At 40.0% G+C, this 23,970-nt stretch overlaps 1 protein-coding gene across 3 annotated transcripts; it reads left to right on the top strand.

Moving 5' to 3' along the window:
- The first annotated feature begins 2,154 nt into the window (after positions 1–2,154).
- On the top strand, positions 2,155–23,687 carry LOC121323808 (RUN domain-containing protein 3A-like). Of its 3 annotated transcripts, none has more exons than XR_005951186.1 (12): positions 2,155–2,546; positions 6,952–7,067; positions 9,025–9,158; positions 11,526–11,611; positions 14,124–14,213; positions 15,170–15,250; positions 16,189–16,354; positions 17,530–17,687; positions 18,095–18,214; positions 18,477–18,577; positions 21,684–22,694; positions 23,236–23,317. XR_005951186.1 is itself a non-coding variant. In XM_041265026.1 (12 exons), exons 1-12 carry the CDS (start codon positions 2,440–2,442, stop codon positions 23,297–23,299), a joined length of 1,353 nt encoding a protein of 450 aa, XP_041120960.1. In that variant the 5' UTR covers positions 2,155–2,439; the 3' UTR covers positions 23,300–23,687. The 3 variants fall into 3 exon arrangements, 2 of the variants coding, with proteins under 2 accessions (XP_041120960.1, XP_041120961.1); XM_041265026.1 differs by having other exon boundaries at positions 21,684–21,813; positions 23,236–23,687; XM_041265027.1 differs by lacking the exon at positions 21,684–22,694 and having other exon boundaries at positions 23,236–23,687.
- Positions 23,688–23,970: the final 283 nt, after the last annotated feature.

The raw sequence follows: 23,970 nt of genomic DNA, 5'->3' as shown, positions 1-23,970 counted from the left end.
AGTGCAGAGTCATTTATTATTTGGTTTGTATTTCAGCTGAATTGCCCTGTTGTCACAATCAGTCAACCATGATATTCTTCAGCTTGGGTTTGTATAGGGGATAGGGATCTTTTAAGAAGATTTAACATTTAGCTAAATGTTTAACTGGCCAGCTAAATCTGGCGTTTGTATGCAAATGAGCTCCGCCCGCTTTGTGCTTCACGTGATTTAATTGACTCTTGTAATGCTGAAAGTTGCATATTCCACGATTAACATTATAAGAGCCAATCAAATCGCATGAAAGCACAAAGTGGGCGGAGCTCCTTTGCAAACAAACTCCAGATTTAGCTGGCCAGTTAAATATATATCTGAATGTTAAATTTTGTAGCTAGATTTATAAATTATATCTGAATGTACACGTTTTAAAACATATTTATTTATTTTCACAACATTTCACAACATTTACAAATACAAGATTTAAGTTAAATCTGGGAAAAAATACAAGATTTAAATTAAATCTGGGAAAAAAGACATGTTAAAATATTAACGCTTTTTTTTTGTTACACATGGCACCCTATAGTTTGCAGTGCACCTTCACTGGGGCTATGTTATTGAATGTATGCAATGTGGACATTAACAACGCTTTAACACAATGTAGATTAACTATTTTAACCCCCCTTTCGATAGTATTTGGACTATGTATAAATGTTTGAATTGACCTAAATTATACCGATAGTATGTGAATATTGATTTAACTTTTTTTTTTCAAAGTGTTTTGTGTACTGTGCTGAACTGTTTATTGACAATTAACTCAAATAAAATTAGCTGTTTATCCTGTCTCGAAGCATAGGGTGGAATACAACCACAGACTTTTCAAAAATAACCATAGAAGCTGGGCAGAGCGATTTTAAGATGGAGCTTTTAGGAACTTACAAGGTAAGGTGCTCATTAAACATGTTTTTGGCATAGTTGGCTACCATAGAGCGCCCGTTACTTAGGAGGCTTTACAGTAGAGTAGTGGTGTATATTAATAATTAGTGTAAAATATTTCATTATAAAACCCTAGTATTACCATTAATAAAGACATGCTGTTAAAAGTGTAGTCAGTTGGTTAAACTATCTTCTTCATTAAGCTTGCTTTGCAGTAGTGTATTGGTGTTTATATAGAGTTATTAAAGGGTCATGCATTCAATAAGCTTTATTTGACAAGCAAGGAAATGATTTGAAGTTGGTGAAAACAATGTGTACAACGAGTGAACTGCAGTAATAAAACTAAGATCGAGCTGAAAATCTGATCGTGTTATTTCTTCACCACATGCGGGCATGGGGCGTAAAACGAAATGTTTCTCATATTCAAAATTCACTCTACTCTTTAATTAACTTTAAAATTCCTCGAGGCCTTGATTATACTAAATTACTGTTTCCAGTTTTGTGTGTGTGTGTGTGTGTGTATATATATATATATATATATATATATATATATATATATATATATATATATATATATATATATATATATATATATATATATATATATATATATATATATATATATATTATATATATATATATATATATATATATATATATACATACACACACACATACATACACACGTTTTCAAATGACAGTTAATTTGTTTATCGATATAATGTATATTCTTGAGCATGCTAATATGTAATATAATGGGTTGACGAGTCTAGATTTTGCTATTTTGTTTTCCTTATTGATTTCCAGATTAAGCTTTTTGTTCTTGACCTTTGCATTACAAATTATTGTAATGAACACATAGGCATCGATCTTATATCAGCTTGTTTTCACATGGTTTCACCGACACTGATTAACTCTAATCTTGGATTACTTTAACAATGAGTAGTCTGACATTAGTGCTAAACGAGATTTGCGAAACCAACCGTATTTCACAGTAATGTTTAATTTTACACACTGCTGTCTGTTCACGACATACTTCAAAAGTTAACGAATATATATCATGTAATGCATTTCAATCACACGGTGGCCAATAGAAAGTCAGTTTGAAACGATGTTCTGTAGAAAGTAATCTTTTGGCAAATGGCTCTGGTATTGTAGGAATGGAGGAGGAGGAGGAGGGAGGGAGGCCACACGTGAGCTCTGATTTCAGCAGCACGTCATGGGCGGTTGGTGGGGCTTTCGACATCCGGCGAGATCCCAGCACCGCGCATCCCAGCACCAAGGACAGCGGCGGTCCAGTTTTAAAAAAAAAAAAAAAACGGGAAGTACGCCGTATTGTTTGGGATGTGGCTGGAATGCAGCCGGGGGTAGCTTGAACCAAGCGAGGCTGTTTTTCCCCTGTTCGCCCCTTGTTGGAAATACAGAAGGCTGTTTACCGCTGACATCTCTCCCTACCCCCGGAGCCTGAGCGATCTTTGTACAGTGTAACAGGGAGGGGTTTTATAGGGACCGTGGCTCTCTCAAGGTTGAATGGAACCTAGCTGTATCCAGTCAGCGATGGCTATGGGGTTATCCTCTAAAAAAGCATCTTCTAGAAATACTGCCGTGGAACGAAAAAACCTCATCACGGTTTGCAGGTATGCCTTATAATAATCTTCTCAACAAATCGGGTTTACATTCCAAGGCTCAGCCGAGCAGCACCAAGGAGTATTATTGCGTTGTAGTGTTTATTGCTTTTAATATTCTGTAGTGCTTCTACGTACATTCTTCGAAATGCTATAGCAAATTTTGAGCAACGTCATGTTTTATTTACGTTTATATAAACTTAATGCGATGCTGGTAAATCTTGAGGCATGTTTAGGCATATATTGTGACATTTAACCCTCCTGTGGTACACCTATATGGGAAGCGGTCTTTATGCAGTAGTACTGCTTGGTGTTTACCACATAACATTGCGTAGAGAAGAGTTTTGTTTTACTCAGAAGTCTTATACAGTGATTAGGTAGTCATCAAAAATTCGGATTTGTGGAAAAAGAACCAGGGTCTTTGCACAACGTAAACTGGATGGGAGATTTAAAGGCAATATCTGAAACTGTCGGTTGTGGTACACGTGCCCGTTAATCAAACCCGGCTACTCTCAGTGTAATGGAGGAGGCATCGATCGCAAGCTGCGAGAGGGCCCTCGGAGGCTGACTGGATGTGAGGTAATGCATGAACGGGAATTTCATGATGTCGTTGCCATGACGAAACCTTCCTGGCGCAAGGACGCTGTCAGTCCGACTAGGAGTGCTCGGTTTCAAGGCCCTAATTTCTGTATAGTCCCCTTTTTTTTTTTTTTTTTTTTTTTTTACAATAGCCCTATTTTATAACATGGTAAAATTGCCAGTTTATGTTCTGGCAAAATAATAACAAACATGTATTATTTCTTCACACACATGCATCACAGACTTATTTTGTCATTTGAAAGGTTATTTTTCTTTCCCAAAATTGTATAAATATAAACACTGAATCTTACCAGCATACGAAGACAAGTAGTGAAATAAACCGAAGTGAATATGATGGGCTACTACGAAATACAAGTTTTGTTTACCTTCTTTCATAAATAGTATACATTTTCTAGCAGGATTATAAATGAAATAGTCAATTCTCTACCATTTTCTGCTATTGTCATTCTGATTAGGTCACTGTTCAGTTTACCGTGTGGTTTTGACCACCATCTTCATAGGGCTAGTACTCACATTTCGTTATCATATTTTGTTTGACATAGTTTTTTTCTTTCTTTTTTTTTAAAGCTTAGGTACCAAAAGCCATAAAACTAGACATCTTCAAGGATATTTTTTTCAGTCTTTACTGCTGATCTTAATAGTACTTATTTTGGATAAGTGCACATCAATGTACCCTTTATAGGCTCCCAATAAACCAGTTAATTATAGCCTACAAACCCAGGGTTGACTTATTACTGTATTATAAATGTAGGTGATCCAGCGTCGAGAGACTGAGGTGAATGACATGTTTTGTGGACTGATCACACACGTGAATGCATTGCTGACAAAGCATATGATTGAAGGTTAAAGGCTACAGAAATAAAGTAATGCCTTTTTTTTTCTACTGTATGACTGACCTGTAGTTAGTGAGTTCATTCAAGATCATCTTATATAAATAAAATACAAAGACAACCCATAGATCTTAAGCAGTTTGATATAAACAAGCTTTTAATTGAAATTGTATTTCCTTTTAATATAGATTTCTCTTGCTTCAGCATTACTGTCACAGCATACCTCTTACCATGTTAAGAGGGTGTAAAAGTTTTTCTGAGATTACAGTTGCATATGTTCTGTACACTGCTTGTACCCTCATCTGCTCGTGGATAGGGGGGAAGGTGGTAGCTGCAAGCCCACCTTTGCCTAACATAATCAAGTTTGAACAATACCAGTGGCAGTCTGACTAATGTGATGAACAGGAGCCATGACACTGTTGTTGTTAAAAGCAATTTTTTTTATGCCATTTGCGGTATCCTGAAGTATTATTACAGCACGCTTTTGTCATTCTATTCCTAGATCATTAAAGATTTGTTTTTATTGTACATGTTGTAAACTCCCACCCCACCCCACCCCTCCCTCCCGCTATGGTTCATCATTTGCAAATGGCCTAATTCTCGCCAGTCAGACAAAAAGGTACAGATCTGGGATCTGGTGCGATCTAGCACAAATGAGCCCCTATCCCTTACTGTTTTATGGTGATTTCAGTCTTGAGTCTAGGTTTAATATTGAATTATTATTATTATTTAAATCTGCCCCTACCTGGCTTTGAGCTGCTTGGAGCTTATCTGAAGACACCTTTCAATTCTGCCAGACAGGTAAAAACAGGTTGCAAACCCGGTAAAATAGTAAGGGGAATGTAAAAAAAAAAAAAAAAAAAAAGTAAATTTGAAATGGCACTTGAAACTTCTTACCCTTTAACAGGAGCCTGGTAGCGCAAGCTCCTGACAGCATTTATAAACACAAGAAGGAGTTCAGGAGTCCAGATTGTGTGCTAGTGTTCCCTTGAGAAAGACGGTTTATAGTAAGACCTAAGACCTATAACAGTAAACCTGGCCACAGTACCTTGACGATTGCCTATCCGATCAGATGTAACAGAAGGGCTTGAATGATACTGCCGTTCCTACTTGTTGATTCCAAGGTTATCATTGCGTTTCAATCCAGGTAGCTGTCCTGAGAGACCTTTGATGCCACGAACATAAGAGAGGTTAGGGAGGGAGCAGCCCCTGCCATCTGCTGTGCTGTTGCCATGGAAGCCTTCTTACAAGTTTTTTTTTTTTTTTTTTTAATTATTTTGGATAGTGCAAGTGTCAGCGGCATGACTCAGAGTTACTGTTATTAAGTGTAGGTAACAAAACACTTTATTAAACTTTACCTGTCATGCAATTTCTTTGGCTATTTAGGTCTGAAATGTGCAGTTTTTAATAATGCATAGTATTGTAAATGTGTATTTTAGTTTTAAAACATGACAACTGGTACCAGGTTAAAGAAAGTTCACAGTTTACTTGAATTCCTTCCAGGATATATCTTACACTTGCAGTTCTTGGGTCATATCACCTCATTAGTGTCTTCCTGGTTAAGCATCTAACTGGCTGCAAAGCATGTCAGTCAATAGGGAAAGCAGCTGGTTGGTTACTAACAGGAAAAGCAGCTCTGAAAGGGTGGGGACAATTTCTCTCTCCAGGTGAAATGACAGTGAAAGTGCAACACTATCTGAAAGCAAGGCCTACAAACAGAGAAACCAAGTGTAGTATCATGTTTCAAAATGAAAATGCATGTTTGCTAAAGCATTTTTTCAAACCTACACATCTCACACCAGTAAAGTGTAAAGTGAATAATAATAATAATAATAATAATAATAATAATAATAATAATAATAATAATAATAATAATAATAATAATGGCATGGTAAAAGTATGGCATTATTTTGTTAGTTACAATCTCTTTGACCTATCTCAGTATATCATGTTCAGAAATAACAGGCTGATCTGTTTATTGTCGACAAACTGTTTAGATTGTGTGCCCAGTGCAGCATTTTCTCATTTTAGTTTTTAGCTAATAAAAAATGGTAAAACTCTAAACAAATAAAACCGATGTTTATCCTCAAAGCACTGAAATAACAGCCTCAATACATTAGAACATGTCAGGAGTTTGGGGAAAATAGCAGAAAACACATCTACAAAAGTCATGAGCATTTCTAAAAATATATAACTAAAAACAGAAGCTCTAATTATAAAGAAGGGTGTGTTGATGTGTTTGTGCCATTCTTTATGCAGATAGAGATATCCTTTGATATGGATAAATAACAGTGATGTGTAGAATAGCCTGAGATTGTTATACATCTTCAAGCTACATAACCGGGGGCCCAGAGAGGCTCACCTGATAAAGGCAGGGCTGCATGATATGCAGGGTGAATCATACAGTCAGGAGACCACAGGAAAGCATCCTGGCTGTGGGAATTGCTGATCATTGCTGGCGATTCCACAAGGAGCATCGTATTGGCTCTGGTACTGCCATGGGTTAAAGAAGCAAAATTGTCGGGGGTTGTTTCCCCTACTGGGCTGGCCTTTGTCCTCTAGTGGCCTGTAGCTTGCTGACTTCCACTCTCAAGCCCCTGAGTGTAAAGAGACGATTAGCTTGGGGATCGGATGACTTCCACTGACCTCCAGTTCTCCTGAGCTGTTGTGGGGAATGAGGGAGCATAATTGGGCATTCACAATTGCGGATAAAACAGTTACAGTTATTTGCCACTACATCTTTTAATCTAGACTAAAAGCTTATAAGGGGGCGTACGTTATTGACATAGTGTTTTTCAGTGTTTCTTGTGTAAAGCACAATGGAATGGCTTTGGCTGTGAGAAGCGCTAGATTGTTGTTGTATGTTTTTTTTTTTTGGTATCTCTGTGCAGTGTTGCAGGTCTTGTTCCCTCTGTTAGATATGCTGAAGCTGAGTCTCTGAATGGTAGGATTCACCCACACTCACGTCTCTGCTTTCTGCGTTACAGGTTTTCAGTGAAGACGCTACTGGAGAAATACACAGCAGAGCCGATCGATGACTCGTCCGAGGAGTTTATCAATTTCGCAGCCATTCTAGAACAGATACTGAGCCATCGGTTCAAAGGTAACATTACACTGGCTCTCATGTGAGGAGGTAGGGGTGAAGCAAACAAAACAGCAACCTGGGACTCAACAAAACATTACACATACAGAACAGCACAGAACATTACACATATAAAAGAACAGCCCAGAACATTTCACATATAAAACATCAGAACAAAACATTGCACATATAAAACAACAGCACAGAACATTGCACATATAAAACAACAGCACAGAACATTGCACATATAAAACTACAGCACAGAACACTGAATATATAAAACAGCACAGAACACTGCACATATAAAACAACAGCACAGAACATTGCACATATAAAACAATAGCACAGAACACTGCACATATAAAACTACAGCACAGAACACTGCACAGAACATACATATAAAACAACAGCACAGAACATTGCACATACAACACATTGCACATATAAAACAACAGCACAGAACATTGCACATATAGAACAGCAAGAACAGTCAATCAATCAATCAATCAGTCATTCTTTATTTTATATGGCGTCTTTCATAGTGGACTACCATCACAAAGCACTTTACAAGATACAATAACTGGAAAATCCACTTTGCACATATAGAACAGCACAGAACATTGCACATATAAAACAATAGTACACAACATTGACCATATAGAACAGCACAGAACATTACACATATAGAACGGTAGCCAAGTATGAAGCTCAGAGACAGGGCTAAGATACAGAAAGGCTCAGCCCCTGTTACATTTTCCGACCATTTCACTGTAGATGCCATTTTAATTTTTCATCATTCACATTGCTCAAGGCACCTACCCTTCTGTAAGCTGAAGGCACTTTGGTGTTTCACTTGGAAAGATAAATTACCCCAGTCACCTCCTATGTCCCTCCCATATGGAGAGCTCAATCCGAGTAGCAGGTCTGCCTGGTTCCATTGTCCAGCGCAGTAATCACACCCTCTCCAGTATTGGAGGGGAGCCTGGATTTTTAGATTGCTGGCACACCTGGGGAGTGCTGTGGGTAACTGATTCTGAAATGTAAATAAATGGCCAAACTTGAAATACAAACAGTATGCACATATACAAGTACTGCAGTTAACTATGGGCAGCCACAAGTTTGAATATGACAGTAATTGGGGATTTAAACAGTTTTCTTGAAAATCTGCATTTAAACCTATAGCTTCCAGTTAAAACTTTGTGAATAAGAGCCCAATATTTCACTATTCCTTGGTGGTAACTCCCTGTTTAGTTTACCTTGTTAATATTCCATATTAATACAATGTACTACACCATACTTGCATGTATTTTATTAGCACAAGCAATATCATAGAAGTAAAAATTGCTGGTACAAAATCACTTTCTGTGCTGTAGCTGCAGTTTAACCTGGTTTAGCTACACTCAGACGTTGTGTTTGATAAACATCCTACATTAAAGTATAAAGAACAAAGAACAAAAGGATATTCAACACAAGAAACTGGGCAGCCACTGTGAGGGTAGATCTTGCACTCAGAACGTCAATGACAGAGCATTTAAAAAAACAAACAAAGAATAAAGACCAAGTGTGATAATATCAGCTTTTTGTCTGTTTTTTATTGAGATGTAAGGACTTATAATATGTTTATAAGTGTTGTGTGGCTACCTCTAATCAAGCTGAGTGTACTTTTTCTTGCACTCTTTGTATAACAGACCTGACTCTCTTCGCTTGCAGGCCTGACACAGCACAGCAGAGAGTGTGTGAGAAATACACTCACAACTTGATTAGAGAAAGCCACTGAGCACTTATAAATATACATACAAGGTAAGAAAATAGATTTTAAAACCAAGGATAGCACTGTGTTAAGATAATTCAAACACATATGTCTCAATACTGGCTCTGTATCCAGTGACATGCAGTGTTCCTGCTGCTGCTGTGGTCAGAGCCTCATTTGTGTGCTTTGCTGGTTCAATCAATGATGGAATGTGTTTCCCACTCTCAGGCCCAGCCAGTTGGTTCAGCTATGATGGTCAGAGGAGTTTTTGGGATTTCATCCGATTGGCTTGTGGCAAAGTCCCGAACAACTGCGTCACTAGCATTGAGAACATGGAAAACATTAACACTTCCAGGGCAAAGGTCAGTGCTTTAATTACCTCCTTCTTTATGCCACAGACAGTCTATTGAAGGCTGTTCAGTATCTAAAGCAGGCTTTTCAAGAACCGACACATGGGCATTTGTTATGAGATGCTGTTCTGTAGGTTTGGGTGTAGGTCAGGTTGATCTTGGTTGATAAAGTGGTTATCTGTAAAAAAGGTTTTGTCTGTTTTACATGCTACATAAGGTTATGTCTGGTGTCTATTATACATAAAGACCTTGGTGTGTTACTAGTTAGGGGATAACTTTAGGGCTGGTTCAGCATATGAGGAAAGAGACAGACGAGTGACAGTTACACACAGTCAGTCCTAAAGCTATAGCAATTACATGATTTCAGCATACCTTTAAAAAGTCAATTCTGTTGACATAGGATGTCAAAACTCTGCAGGTTTTGATTTAAAAAAAAAAAAAAGAGAGAACAGTGAAGGAAAATTGAAAACAAAGAGTGTTTCAGCACAATATTTTTGAGATATTAAAATATTTCAAAGTTAATGTTTTCAATATGCGTAAATTAATTTTAGATCAAATTAGTGATGCAGTATCCAGATACAATGAAGTACAAGGCCCTGCACATTGTAAATATTGTAAATGTTTGTAAGGCTTGATTTTGTCTCCAACAGACCGGCAAGCCAGCCATTCGAGAATCGGCTGAACTGGGTTAAATCTGACATGATAGGAGGGGAACCAGAAAGACATGTGAGAAAGTGACCAGGTTAAACTGGATAATTGATTGCCCATTGTCTGGCCATGTGTATATAATGGGAATGGCTAGTCTCCTAGTCAGTACAACACCAGCTTGCGAGGCAGTTCAGAGACAGCACAGGCCTGGTTCTATTGTCTAGCTCAGTAATCACACTCTCTCCAGTATTGGAGGGGAGCCTGGGTTTTTACATCACTGGTGCCACTGGGGAATGCTTTGGGTAATTGATTCTTAAGTGCAAATAAATGGCCAACGTGCAAAACAACAGTAAACATGTCCAGTGTGAAGAGCTGTGCCGACACTGAAGCGCTATAGTGGGCGTGGATTAAAAGGCAACATCACTATACCAGACATACTTATAAAAATACATCACCATGCTGGCGTTCCCTTGCCCAAGTCGAGCGTTCACACGAGCATCCTGTATATAAAGCAAATATCTTTCTTAAATGATACTGTATCACCTTCACAGTAAAATGCAAGACCTACAGTGTGATGGAAGCTTATGCAATTTGGCACTTACCAGGTTGTTGTACTGTATAATGTAATTGAAAATTAAAAGTAAAGAAAACACAGACAAATCTACAGCATAATTTTTTGCGTGTGTTTGTGTTTTTTGTTGTGTGTGTGTGTGTGTGTGTGTGTGTGTGTGATTTTGTTGAAGTGGTTTGCACTGCCATGAGAACAATATGTTGACTGATAGGTTTGAAAGTTGGTCTCTCATGATCCCTTTGGCTGTATGAAGGGGTTAGATTGCATAGACGGCCCAATTTTGTACTGGCATTTCTGTGTGAAAGTAGTTAAGAAATCAATTAGAGAATTATATAGAGTTGTAGCCCAAAAGTGTCAATCCCCGGCCTTTTAATAAGGTGCTTAGGCAAAGGGTCAAAACTGGGACTTTTATTGGTCCATGGCAACCTTGAAAAAAATTAATTGTTAAAGCCAAGTCGCCCAGCCAAGCTTCAAGTTCAGTGCTACAGAGGAGAGACAAGCATTAAACTACTATTGTGTGATTAATTAAATAAGGTTGTTATTGTTATAAGTTATTATAAATCACAAAAGACAGTTTGTCAAAATTCAGGTATACCTTTGTATAGATGTCATCCCATGCAACATACAGCACATGATAGTACTTGTAGTTCATTAATACAATTTTTGTTTTGGTGATTTATAATAAGTTAATACATAGTGTTGAGGGTGTCTTACTAAAAATCGAATCATTTTGCGTAGTTAGAACAGTTACTTCACTCAGCTTTGCTTTATAATCCTCTCATACAAACTGCACGAGATCTCTTATAACATCAGGCTCCTGCTAAATCTACACTGAATGAACTAATCACACTTTTCATCACAGCGTGAGTAAGTCACACCAGAGCCTGTAGATTTACTAATAGGACTGTTTCATGCAGCTGTAAGAGTGGAACAATGTGTTTAGCATCAAACTCCTGGCTCCTGGTTTTTTCAATAATGCAATTAATTGAAGGTAGTTCTATAACCCAGGACTAGCGTGAGTTTGAAGCCCTACAATGTGGTGTATCTCGGGTTCTCTTTCCTCAATGTATGTCCCCTTGCAGTTGTAGCCCAACTCTGTGTTAGCCGGGTAGGGCGAAGGCTTTGGCTGCAGTAGATAACAGTATCTTTGTTAACTGCAGGGCCGTGCCTGGATCCGAGTGGCACTGATGGAGAAGCGCCTGTCTGAATACATCGCCACAGCACTGAGGGACTCCAGGACAACCAGGTTTGATGCTCTCTCATTCGTTTATATGCATTGTCCTGTTTATATTCATAGTCTAATCAGATTCAAGAATCGATTCCAAAATGATATGTTCTGCATTTAATCCCATTTGGAGCTGGAATCGTGTTGGGGGTTTAATGGGATTCAAGTTTATAGGCTAAGCATTGATTTGAGTTTTGCACATAAACTACACTTTTTTTTCGGATTCAAAACAGTCAATTACAAAATTATTAATTCTTTCTGCTTGTAACGTAATACATGACTAGAAACACTCCAACTTCAGGGAGGCAGTGTGGCTAGTGTTTAGAGCTGAGTGACTGGGAGGGAGGCAGTGTGGTCTAGTGGTTAGAGCTGAGGGACTGGGAGGGAGGCAGTGTGGTCTAGTGGTTAGAGCTGGGGGAGTGGGAGGGAGGCAGTGTGGTCTAATGGTTAGAGCTGAGGAACTGGGAGGGAGGCAGTGTGGTCTAGTGGTTAGAGCTGAGGGACTGGGAGGGAGGCAGTGTGGTCTAGTGGTTAGAGCTGAGGGACTGGGAGGGAGGCAGTGTGGTCTAGTGGTTAGAGCTGAGGGACTGGGAGGGAGGTCTAGTGGTTAGAACTGAGGGACAGTGTGGTCTAGTGGTTAGAGCTGAGGAAATGGGAGGGGGAGGCAGTGTGGTCTAGTGGTTAGAGCTGACAGACTGGGATGGAGGCAGTGTGGCTAGTGGTTAGAGCAGAGGGAGGCTGTGTGGCTAGTGGTTAGAGCTGAGGGACTGGGAGGAAAGCAGTCTGGTCTAGTGGTTAGAGCTGAGGGACTGGGAGGGAGGCAGTGTGGTCTAGTGGTTAGAGCTGAGTGACTGGGAGGGAGGCAGTGTGGCTAGTGGTTAGAGCTGAGAGAGGAAGTGCAGGCCTAGTAGTTAGAACTGTAAACTTGGCCCAGTGGTTAAGAGCTGAGAAAGGAATTGTAAAGATTTATAAATTTATCTGGATTAAAAATGTAACCTTGAGCTGCTAAAAGCCCTGTCAGGTCAGCGAAAACCAGATGAAAACTGACTCTAACAGGAAAAACAGTTTATCTTTGCAGAGATATGGTGTCTACTCACAGAATATCAGGATATTCATGCCAGTCACAGTAGCTGTTTGTCTGGGAGGAATAGATATATACACTGGGCCGAACATGCACCACGTTTTTGCTGGTGCTTCTTCCCTATTCCCTTATTATTCGGGTACAATCTGGAATTGCTTCGTTTTCTTGCTTCCCAGCATGCTGTGAGTCTGTGTGAATAACATAGTGAGATAGCACAGAGCCACCCTCACCCTTTGTTTGTTCTTGGCACCTGTCTACACCAATAAGGGTTAAAGGATGCATGGATGTGCCAAATATAAAACAGGAAAGAGGACCAATGTAGAAGGGTTGGAGAAGAATTAACATCTGCCATAACACTGTCAATACAGTGTATAGACATTGTGGTCAGCCAGGACGGCACTGATTCTGCATGACCAGACTGGAGGGATAGATGACCATTCCTCGATGAACATTGCCTCTTGAGAGAGTTCCTAGTGCAATATCAGTTGATTGTCAACTGATATTGTGGCAAAGTGTGGCCAAGTGGTTTGTATTGTGCAGGTGTAGAGGTGATGATGCATTGCACAGTAATAAATGACCAAACAATGTTCACGGTGAAAGCAGCTTTATTGTGGCTCTTCGTGCCGTTAACTAATAGTGCTGCCAAATACACAGCAATATGTATTTGCACAGCTAAACAATACAGGGTTTCAGTCCTGAAACAATAAGAAGTACAAGCAGTATACAGGCACGGCTCTGTGTCCTTTTCACGGTGCTCCAGTTCCAGTGGTGAATACGCAATTAATGGTGACCAGTACAGTATTGTAATCCGGTTTGGTGCTGGCTTAACAGCAACAGCTCCTGGGTGCTAGCCATCTACTAATTATAAATCACAACAGTTAGTAACACAAAAACAAATACAAAACACTTGCAGTCTTTTATGGTTAAACAGCACTCCATTTGCAACCATAACAAAAGGAACAGATTGCTTCGTCACATCCCCTGATATACCCTCAGACACGCCCACTTTGGTAGTGAGTGCAATCACGTGTCCTCCAGTCCACGACTGACACATTGCCTACCGTATTAGGGTGATGACTTCTGGTGTTGTGACTCCACCCCCTTCCGACTGACCCTGGAATGAACCTCCAAACCATCCGACTCTGTTTCCCTTATACAGCTCCCTCACAGATCAGGAGGGAGCTTTATAAACAAGATTCATTCTTTTTCTGTCACAGCCCTCTGTCAAACTCTGTCAGAACTGCTGTCTTGCTGAACCAGCACAACTGAATCTGATTTGTAACAGGGAGATGCTGTTATATCTATTACACAATAGATATTACATAATACAAGTCAGGGATTCCTGTTGCATTACTAAAGTGTGTGTGTTTATTTGTGTCTAGCCCTGTACATATGAATCTGTTGAAGAGTGCTATCTGTTTGAATGGTGACACACTGACCCCTGTCTTTCAGGAGGTTCTATGATGACGGTGCGATCATGGTGAGAGAGGAAGCCACGGTGCTCACGGGGATGCTAATTGGTCTGAGTGCGATAGACTTCAGGTAATGAAGCACAGAGAGGATTGGTTACAAAGGACTGTAAGAAGAGAGTCAGATAACAAACTAGACCTTTCAAAGGAGTGTTAACCAAGAATTTTAAAATCCATTGTCACACCTCTCATTAGTACTAAGGTGTCACAGCCCACCTTTGAAGGTATGCTTCCCAAGGATGTAATCCATTGTCATACATATTCAGCTCTTGCAACATTATCGTCAGTTCACCTTTTAAAGGATTTCTAATTCGTTTTGAAAGCCATTGTCTTACCTCTTAGCTTTAAAAATGTTATCACTGATTCCCTTTAAAGGAGTGTTTGCCATGGCTATAACCATGTGTCTTACCTCTTTAGTGCTGGCAATATTATCACAGCCTCCTTTTAAAGGAGTGTCGTTCAAAGCTTAAAATCCTTTATCTTATCTGTTATAAACACTAGTGACTGCCCCCTTAAAGGAGTGCATTTCATCCAAATTCTGTGATTGCTAATTAGAAGTATTGTCCCATCCAGCAAAATTAAAAAGGCTCTAGAACTTACTGGCTGAAATCCTGGTCATGCTAACCTGCCGATCTTGGGTTGAGGAGTATGGGCCGGGCATATTTCAACTCATCACACTCAGTGGCCCCTACTGGTCAGGCATCTGCTGAGTCAAGATAGAAACTTTTCATGCCAGACCCTTACCTTCAGGATTGAATGGCATGGTAACATCCATTGCTTAAGTTTAAGAGGCATCTGGCTTGGCAGCAAATGGAGATCATCCATTGGTTTTGCAGCGTTGAGGGCATTGGAATTGAGCTTTAATTCCATCTGTCCACATCTAACCTGGTTGGCTGAGGTGGACATAACTCATGCTTAGCAGGTATTGTTTTATGGCAGTGGACTCAAGGGTACATGAGTCCTTCATTAGGGTGATTTACTTCATTTTTGTTCATCCTAACCCTAACCCTTACCCTCCTCTCTCTCCAGTTTTTGCCTGAAGGGTGAGGTAATGGATGGAAAGACATTGGCAGTGATTGACTACACCCCCTACCTGAAGTTTACCCAGAGGTGAGCAGGACTGAGTGCAAGGTGGTGGTAGTTAAAGCCATAGACTAAATGGCAATGATATTTGTCACAGAGCTCTGTAATTTGGTGGGTAGAGTCAATCCTTTTAAAAGTCTTAGTAAAAGCGAGGTGTTGCAAAGCATATTAAAAGGACTGTAAGCACAGGCAAATGTCAGTGAGGTGTAAAGGATGGGGAAATGTATAAAGATAATGAAATCAACTTCAAAACTTATATGGAAATGTACTAGGGTAAGCTTGAAAATAATCTAAATTCTGCCTTTGTTTAAATCATTAAAAGAAACAACATATAGGATGTATATTTAGATTACTACCTCTTAATACCTCTGTTCCTGGCTCAGGAAGATGCCCAACTTTTGGGATTTTAAGGGGGGAGGTGGCCTTTGAGGCCATGTGTGCTGCTCACAAGGAGGGAAATGTGTGACAGGGTAACCCCCGCTCTTGGGTGTATTTGGTTTATTTTGTATGGTTTGGGTTATGTAGCCCAGGTGACTTAAAGTGTATATTGGTGTTTTGCACAAATTGGTTCACGTGCAGACTGTGCCTGGACTCCATTGAATGATTAATTAGCAATTGAATCCCAGCACAGTTGTAGTTGTTGTGGGTCAGTGTTTGTTTGTCTGTCTATTTTGGCCATCGTGCCTTTTGTTTTGTTGTTTAATAAATCTGCGCACCAGCGCATTGCACTCACAATACTGTATCCTGCATTTCCTGGTCTGGTCACAGTTACATATGCTAGCACGTAAAATCCGTATATGAAAAACATTATAAAATCAGGCCATTGTTACAACCAATGCACATATAATTTATATATGAACATATATGTATACATATATACCAAATTAAGAAAAATAAGATGCATATAAGTGTAACATATATTACTTTTAATATATTTCAAACCTTTGTTATTTTTGAATGGGCAGCTATGATTATCTGAGCGATGATGAGGACAGGCAGAGTGTGGACAGCAGCACCAGTGACGAGAGCATCTCAGAGCACCCCTACCTCCCCCTGGTCCCCGACGACGAGAGCTGGGCCAACAAGTGCCGCAAGATGGAGCAGAAGTTCAAGATCGTCTACGCACAGAAGGTGAGGCTCAGCCAGCACTGGGACAGGAAGCTGTTATAGTGATGTCAGGAAGCAGGAAGCTGTCATGTGATGTCAGGGAGCAGGAAGCTGTCATAGTGATGTCAGTGAACAGGAAGTTGTCATAGTGATTTCAGGGAGCAGGAAGCTGACATGTGATGTCAGGGAGCAGGAAGATGTCATAGTGATGTCAGGGAACAGGAAGCTGTTGTAGTGCTATCAGGGACAGTTTATTTAGTCTGCATTATTTGTAGAACTGAATAATTCTTGCTAGCGCCACTGTTGCCAAGATGTTCCTCTCTCTTCCTTAAAGAGTGGGTGCAAAGTGGTAAGTACCACGTGCCATGAGCATCAGAAAACTAGGAAAAGGGGACTGTTTTTGTTCCCATCAATTCACAAAAGGTAGAAAATTGGCATTTGGCAAGGCGGTAGGTGATCATTGACTCAGGTAGGGTGGAATTACAGTCATTATTGCAAAGGGAGTATTTTTAACATTAGGTAGCTTTTACAACTTGGCATACTTCAAATTAAAAAAGGTAGAGCACAGCACACAGTCATGATAAAGAAGTGCATTTAACATATTTACAATTCAAAGCTGCTGCAGTATGTCTACTGCAAAATCACGTCAAGATTAAACACATTTGTAGGTGAAAAACGCTCAAATAAAAGTCTCAACATTTAAAAAATATATAAACATGTGAAATTTTTGGTCCACTAAAATAAAGGGCTTTACATCATTTCTCCAAGTAAGAAATTGCAGTGTCTGTTGAGAAAACACAACATGAAATACTTTAACATACAAAGTAGCACTATAGCAAACAAACAGGGCTTGAGTTACAAGCACTATCTAAAAAAAATAATCCAAAATATGTATCTATATCATCTGATCCGAAACCGCCAAACTCCACGTCTTAGTTATCTGAACCGAAGATAACTGACCCTAACGTTGACCCGGCAGAATATGGTATAATTCTATAGGGACTAACTTAAATTACTGTACTGTCAACTTGCTGAGCACACTGCTATAGTTTTTTACTTATAGAAAATATGAATACAAAATAGCAAAATCGAGACGATTTAACAATTTGACACAAAATGAAGGCTGGAAACTGGGACAATCCCAGTTTTCCCTGGACGTTTAATAATCCTGTACCTAACGCCTCTCCCTTTGTGTGTAGGGGTACCTGGAGGAGCTGGTCAGGCTGCGGGAGTCCCAGCTCAAGAACTTGGAGGTCGAGAACAAGCATCTGCAGCTGCGTGTGGAGGAGATGAAGGTGCAGAATCAGCTGGAGAAGAAAGAGATGGAGGGCATCGTGCTTGAACTGCAGGAGCAGCTGTGAGTGAAATGCATATCTTAAAAAAAGTTTCAGATGTGCCGAAGTACAGCTGCAGTTGCAGTCCATGAACACATAAATGACATTTTAGAACATTAATAAATAGCTTTTAAAAAATCCAAGCAGATTTAAAAAATACTGCAATCAGCAGTGTTAAGAAATTTTACCTTCTGCAATAAAGCATCAGACATTATCAAATACCTGATTTATTCAGTTTTTTAGTAGCATGACGACTAGTCGACCTATTTGACTCTATGACCTATTTATTGTACTCTTGATTTGTATCAGCTATTAAAAAATAATTGATATGCTTGCAATACAAATTTGCCATTTAGTGGAAGTAACGTATTGTACATGTGTATGTGAATGTGACACACATTTTATTATTCATTTTTTCCCCTGGTATCAGGACTGGTCTGATTCCCTGTGACTCCAATCATTTGTCTAAAGAGATGACAATCCCACTAGTGAACCAGTGGCCTTCTCTGGGGGCCTTCAATAATGAAGAGGACGTCAAGCTCTACAGAAGGTACAGATTGTCAGAATGTCCACCGTCAGCCAGTGCGATTCGATAAATATAACTGATCATTGGGTTTTATACTCAAGCAGTGCCCAAAATACCACAGTAAATTTAAGAGTAAGGGATTTAGTTTGAGCTGACTTTGGTTCTCAGCTTTGGACAGTGGAAACAAACTTAGTCTAAACACTGCATGAAAACACATTGACAGCACTCGTTTCTCTCTCTCTCTCTCTCTCTCTCTCTCTTGCTCTCTCGCTCTCTCTCTCTGTAGAAGTTACCACAGCGCAGAGCAGCTCTCCGCAGAGATCAGTCTGGACTCGGACTCCCAGAAGATGGAGGGGAAGCAGAATGGACAGTCTTGGTGCACTGCAGGTCAGGAGCGCATTGCGAGCAGCTCATCTCGCCCTGCTGCTGCTGCTGCTGCTGCTGCTGACAGGGGCCCTGGGGGGAGGCATGGGCCATACGTCTTAGTGTGAAAATACCTCACTAGTGAGGGAAGCCTAATTGCTACCGTTTGGAAAGTTACCTGTGGTGAATGTGCATGCATTAGTACCATGGTCATTTCACAAATTAATCTCTTCATGGTAGTTAATTTAGTCTCTAGGATTTATTACTGTGCTTCCCCAAACTTAGCTATTTTACCATAACTCCCTATTCTGTAACCAGTACTATTCTATAACCACAATTCTTCACCACTCTTCTTGTGCTTTATACTGCTTTCATGTGCTTTTCCACGCTTCTCTGTGCTTTCCCATGCTTCCCTGTGCCGTACCCTTCTTTCTTGTGCTTTCCCATGCTTCCCTGTGCTGTACCCTTCTTTCTTGTGCTTTCCCATGCTTCCATGTGCTGTACCTTCTGCCATGTATTTTACCTTTCTCCCCTGTGCTGTATCCTGCTCAACCTGTACTGTATCCTGCTGCCCTGTGCTGTACCCTGGTCCCCTGTGCGTTACCCTACTCCCTTGTGCTGTATTCCTCTGTGCTGTACCCTGCTCCCTTGTGCTGTACCCTACTCCCTTGTACTGTACCCTGCTCCCCTGTGCTGTATCTTGCTCCCTTGTGCTGTACTCCCCTGTGCTCTCCCCAGTGCTGTACCATGCTCCTCTGTGCTTTACTTGTCTGTGGATTTTGTTTTTACAATGTTTTTTCCATGTACCATATAAAGATTGTAAGGGAACTTTATCACTAAAGGTTCATAAGCTACAGGTGCGATGGTTAGAAATGCTCTTATGTACAGTGGTTTGCAGAAATATTCACCCCCCCTGCAACGTTTTCACATTTTGTCGGCACCTGAGCTTACTCCATGACGTTTTCAAATTAGACTTTACATGTAGAACCTACACAAACTACTCCAGATTGATAAAGGTAAAAAATGATTTACAGAGAAACAGATTAATCTCAGTTACATAAGTATTCAACCCCTTTGCTACTGCAGCCGTAAGTCAGCTCATGTGCAAATGATTTGTTTGAAAGGTCACAAAATTAGTGAAATGGTTTCAGCCTGTGTGTACTCAACGTGGTTTAACTTGTAGATAATTTCTCTCAGGTATATGAAGACTTTCAAGCTACAACTCACATAGTGATCCAACAAGGCAATCATAAAGACCAAGGAGCTTTCGAAACAAGTCAGGGATAAAATGGTAGAGACTCAGAGCAGGAGAAGGGTACAAGAACATTTCAAAGGTACTGATTATCCCTTTCAGCACAGTGAAGTCCATTATTAAGAAGTGGAAGATGCATCATACCACCCAGACACTACCCAGATCAGGTCATCCTCCCAAACTGAGCAGCCGGGCAAGCAGGAAACTTGTCTGGGATGTCACTCTGAAGCCAATAATGACCTTGAGAGATCTACAAAGTTCTGTGGGAGTCAGTGTTCAGACATCAACAATAAGCCGGTCCCTACACAAAGCTTGCCTATATAGACATGTGGCAAGAAAGAAGCAATTACTCAAAAAGCCTCTTCTTAAAGCACGTATGGAGTTTGCAAAAAAAGCATATACTGCAGACATGTGGAAAAAGGTTTTTGTGGTCAGACGAGACAAAAATTGAAATTTTCGGTCTAAATTCCAAGTGTTACGTCTGTTGCAAGCCCAACACGGCACATCACCCAGTCAACACCATCCCAACTGTCAAGCATGGTGGTGGCAGCATCATGTTATGGGGATGCTTCTCTTCAGCAGGGACTGAGAAGCATGTCAGGATAGAGGGGAGAATGGATGGTGCAATGTAGAGGTGAATCCTTGAGGAAGATCTGTTTGAGTCAGCCAAGACTCTGAAACTGGGGAGGAAATTCACATTTCAGCAGGACAATGACCTGAAGCACAAAGCCAAAGCCACACTGAAGTGTTTGAACAAGAAGAGAATTAATGCTCTTGAGTGGCCCAGCCAAAGTCCTGACTTGAATCCAATCGAAAATTTATGGTGAGACTTGAAGATAGCAGTCCATCGATGATCCCCAACAAACTTATCAGAACTGGAGCAATTTTCCAGTGAAGAATGGGCAAAAATTTCACCATCCTACTGTGCAAAGCTAGTAGAGACCTATCCAAAAAGACTCATAGCAGTAATTGCTGCAAAAGGTGCTTCTACCAAATACTGACTTAAGGGGCTGAATACTTATGTAACCAATAAATTTCATTTTGTACATTTTCTTTGCAAGTTTTGCTGACATTTTAACCTCCTCCTCATATAACAGTGTTCAGTGTAACCACTACAGCTTTGAATAAAAAAAAGTTAGTTTGAAAAACTGTGCATAAATTATTTGTAGTTCAACAAAATGTGAAAACTATGCAGGGGGTGAATAATTCTGCAAACCACTGTATTTCACTAGTAAAGCGAACCTTATATGTAGAGCAGCGGTTCTCAAACTGTGGGGCGCGCCCTCATGGGGGGTGCAGAATATATCCTAGGAGGCATGAGAAGTTTTTTTTTTTTTCTTAAATTACCGTGCACATCTTAACCTATATATATATATTATCTTAAAGCAAATCGTACTGCTGACACTTACTGGCATGTCACAGTTTCTGGATGACGCTGTCCATTTATTTAAGCTTTCATATTTCTGGATGAAGTCGTGCCATCTAGTGATGTACATTGTTTATTGTTTACTACATGGAGTGCACATTAGTAAATGTTGGTCACAATCGGTAAACTATTATTTACAGTGTTAAGTTTGCTCTTATTATGATGGATCAGTGGCTCGTTCCTGCAAAAGAAAAAACACAACAGCAGTGACATTCAGAGTAGGCAGTGGCGTGCTGGATTTAGTTTTTACTGGTATATGTACATGTGGAGGGGGGGCATCAAGTACCACAAACTAGAGGAGGGGGGTGTGCTCCAAAAAGTTTGAGAACCACTGATCTAGAACTTGTGTTTTTGAGGCTGCATATATTCCTGACATTGGGGAATATAAGATGTTATTATGTGGCAAATCTGGCAAATAAATAAATGAAAACAATTACAACTTTAATGCCCAGGAAACAAGTTTGCAAAAAGCCATGCTGGACAGGATACTCCCGAGAGTGCAGAGAGCAGGTGGAGAGAGAGGGGAGCGGGGCGCAGTGTGGAGGTGCAGTGGGAACAGAGCAGGAAAAATAATCAGACTTGGTATGTGTTATCAATCAGCTAACCCAAAAAAACAACCAATGTCACTTAAATCCTATAGTAAAACACCCCTACGACTTCAATTGAGTCTAAACTGTACATCCAGTACACTGCAACAGTGCGGCCAGAGCAGGTTAAAAGAGCTGATGTACTTAGAAATGATTCTGAGAGCCCTGCTGAAGCCATAGGGGTGCTTTAAACTTCTGAGTCACCAGGAACTGGAACGGAAAATGGTGAAAAGAGAGTCTAAAGAACAAGGTAGTCAAGTGAAATCTGATGTTTCATATCCAAACCAGGTGTCCCTTCTAATGTGAATATTTCTCATTTCTATTCTGTGAATACAATTTGTTTGGGGATCTGCGCAAAATCTATTGTGCAATGCATAGCCCTGGAGCAAAGGAAAAGTAAAGCAGCTGTACACCCCCCAAAAAAACATTCACAGCATAGATATTACACAGGAAAAAATGGATATGGAAATTGAGGGAACCAAGAAAGCATTAGCGTTTATTTGAATTCTTGTTTTATATAGTAGTTAATGATGGTATATCTGGTATCAGAACATACAAGTGTTTTAGTCTAAATAGCATTTTAAAACACAATGCCACCTAATGTTACTTACTTAATTTAATATTTTTTTATGTTGAAGTCAGAATTTCATATGTTTGAATGAGCCAAATTGTGTATCAATTCCAAAAAAAAGAGTTTTGCTCAAAAAATGTGTTAACTGAAAATAAAGGACAATTTGGGTTGAATTGGTCTCTGAGTGTCTCCCCTGGTAAAGGCATGGCCGCTTTGGGTGTAGTCGTGAAGTCAAGTCTCAGGTCTTCGTTGAGGATTTCAAAGGGAGCATTGCACTACAGCAGGCCTTATTGGCCAGGCACATGGTGAGTTTAAAGTGGACACCTGCAGGTCTGGCCTTTGTCCTCCAGGGGTCGCTAGCTCACAAGTTCACTCCATGATCCACCACTGTTTAGCCATCAGTTCTTTGCTGACGGGTACATTTGTGTTTTCATAAAGACACGGTCATTTTTCTCTCTTGCCATAAAATAATAAAGTGTTCTAAAATATATTTTTTAAAAATCTAATGTATCAAATTACACAAATGCAGAGGTTAGAGAAGTGGTGCTTAACTTGGTCCAGGAGGGCCTATGTCCCTGCAGGTTTTTATTCCAACTGCACCCTAAAGTACTTTTTTGGATCTTATTAGAAGCTTAATTGGTCCAATTAACTTATTTAGGGTATAGTTAGAACAAAAACCAGGAGGGACACTGGCCCTCCATGGCCTGAGTTGTGCACCTAAAGGATTAGAGTATTAGATGGTTCCACTGCTACATCAGTAATGCAGCACTGCCATCACAGACTTCCAGGATCTTTAGATCATTAAAATAGATGACTGTAACTGTCTGTCTGTGTGTCTTCTTGCAGGCAAAGACTATACCCCATCAATGCTAGGTCTGTGCGGCTCTCTGGCTTCTCTCCCCAGCTGTAAGTCTCTGCCCAGCCTGAAGTCCAGTGAGTGCCTGGTCCCTGTCAGCAGTGAAGCCAGTCCAGCCCTCTCCCCCAGCTAAGGGCAGGGCTCCTGCTTGCATCACCACCCAGCTCCCAGCTCAACTCAGACATTCCTATCAAGACCACTGCTCCCTGTTTCTGTCTGGCTGTTTCAATCCTGCTTCGAATGACAGAGCTCTGACCTGCGAGGACCCATACTGTCTGTATCTGTCCATCTGTCTGTTAGGGATTTGTTATGGCTAAAATCATTTCCCCTTTAACTTTTTTTTTAATTTTTTTTATTTTAACTTTGAATGGGATTCTGGCATAGCAAACAGTGCCCTCCAGTGGACAAATGTTATAACATTTACTGCACACAACTTCCGTCTACATATACACTCCGATAGATTATATATATATCGATATATATTATATATATATATATATATATAATATATATGTTTTATGATGAGCACATTCCATTGTATATAAATATATAATATATATATATGACAGGAAGATTCAATTTAAAAAAATAAATAACTTTTTGCTGATGAGGTACACAAAATTGGGACAAGCTAAAGAAAGGACAATAAAGTTTACAAAAAGCTTTGTTGATTTAGAAAATAAAATAAATATTGCAGCAGTCTTGTACTGTATGTGCAATAAATG

This window comes from Polyodon spathula, chromosome 12 (assembly GCF_017654505.1).
Source record: "Polyodon spathula isolate WHYD16114869_AA chromosome 12, ASM1765450v1, whole genome shotgun sequence".
Classification (NCBI taxonomy): Eukaryota; Metazoa; Chordata; class Actinopteri; order Acipenseriformes; family Polyodontidae; genus Polyodon; species Polyodon spathula.
This window is presented reverse-complemented; position numbering and strand designations above follow the sequence as displayed.

Excerpts from the sequence above, each read along its gene's own strand:
- LOC121323808 (XM_041265026.1), top strand. The coding sequence starts at position 2,440 with ATGGAACCTAGCTGTATCCAGTCAGCGATGGCTATGGGGTTATCCTCT. Across the intron at positions 15,251-16,188 it reads TACCTGAAGTTTACCCAGAG|CTATGATTATCTGAGCGATG; the intron begins GTGAGCAGGACT and ends TTGAATGGGCAG. Across the intron at positions 16,355-17,529 it reads AGATCGTCTACGCACAGAAG|GGGTACCTGGAGGAGCTGGT; the intron begins GTGAGGCTCAGC and ends CTTTGTGTGTAG.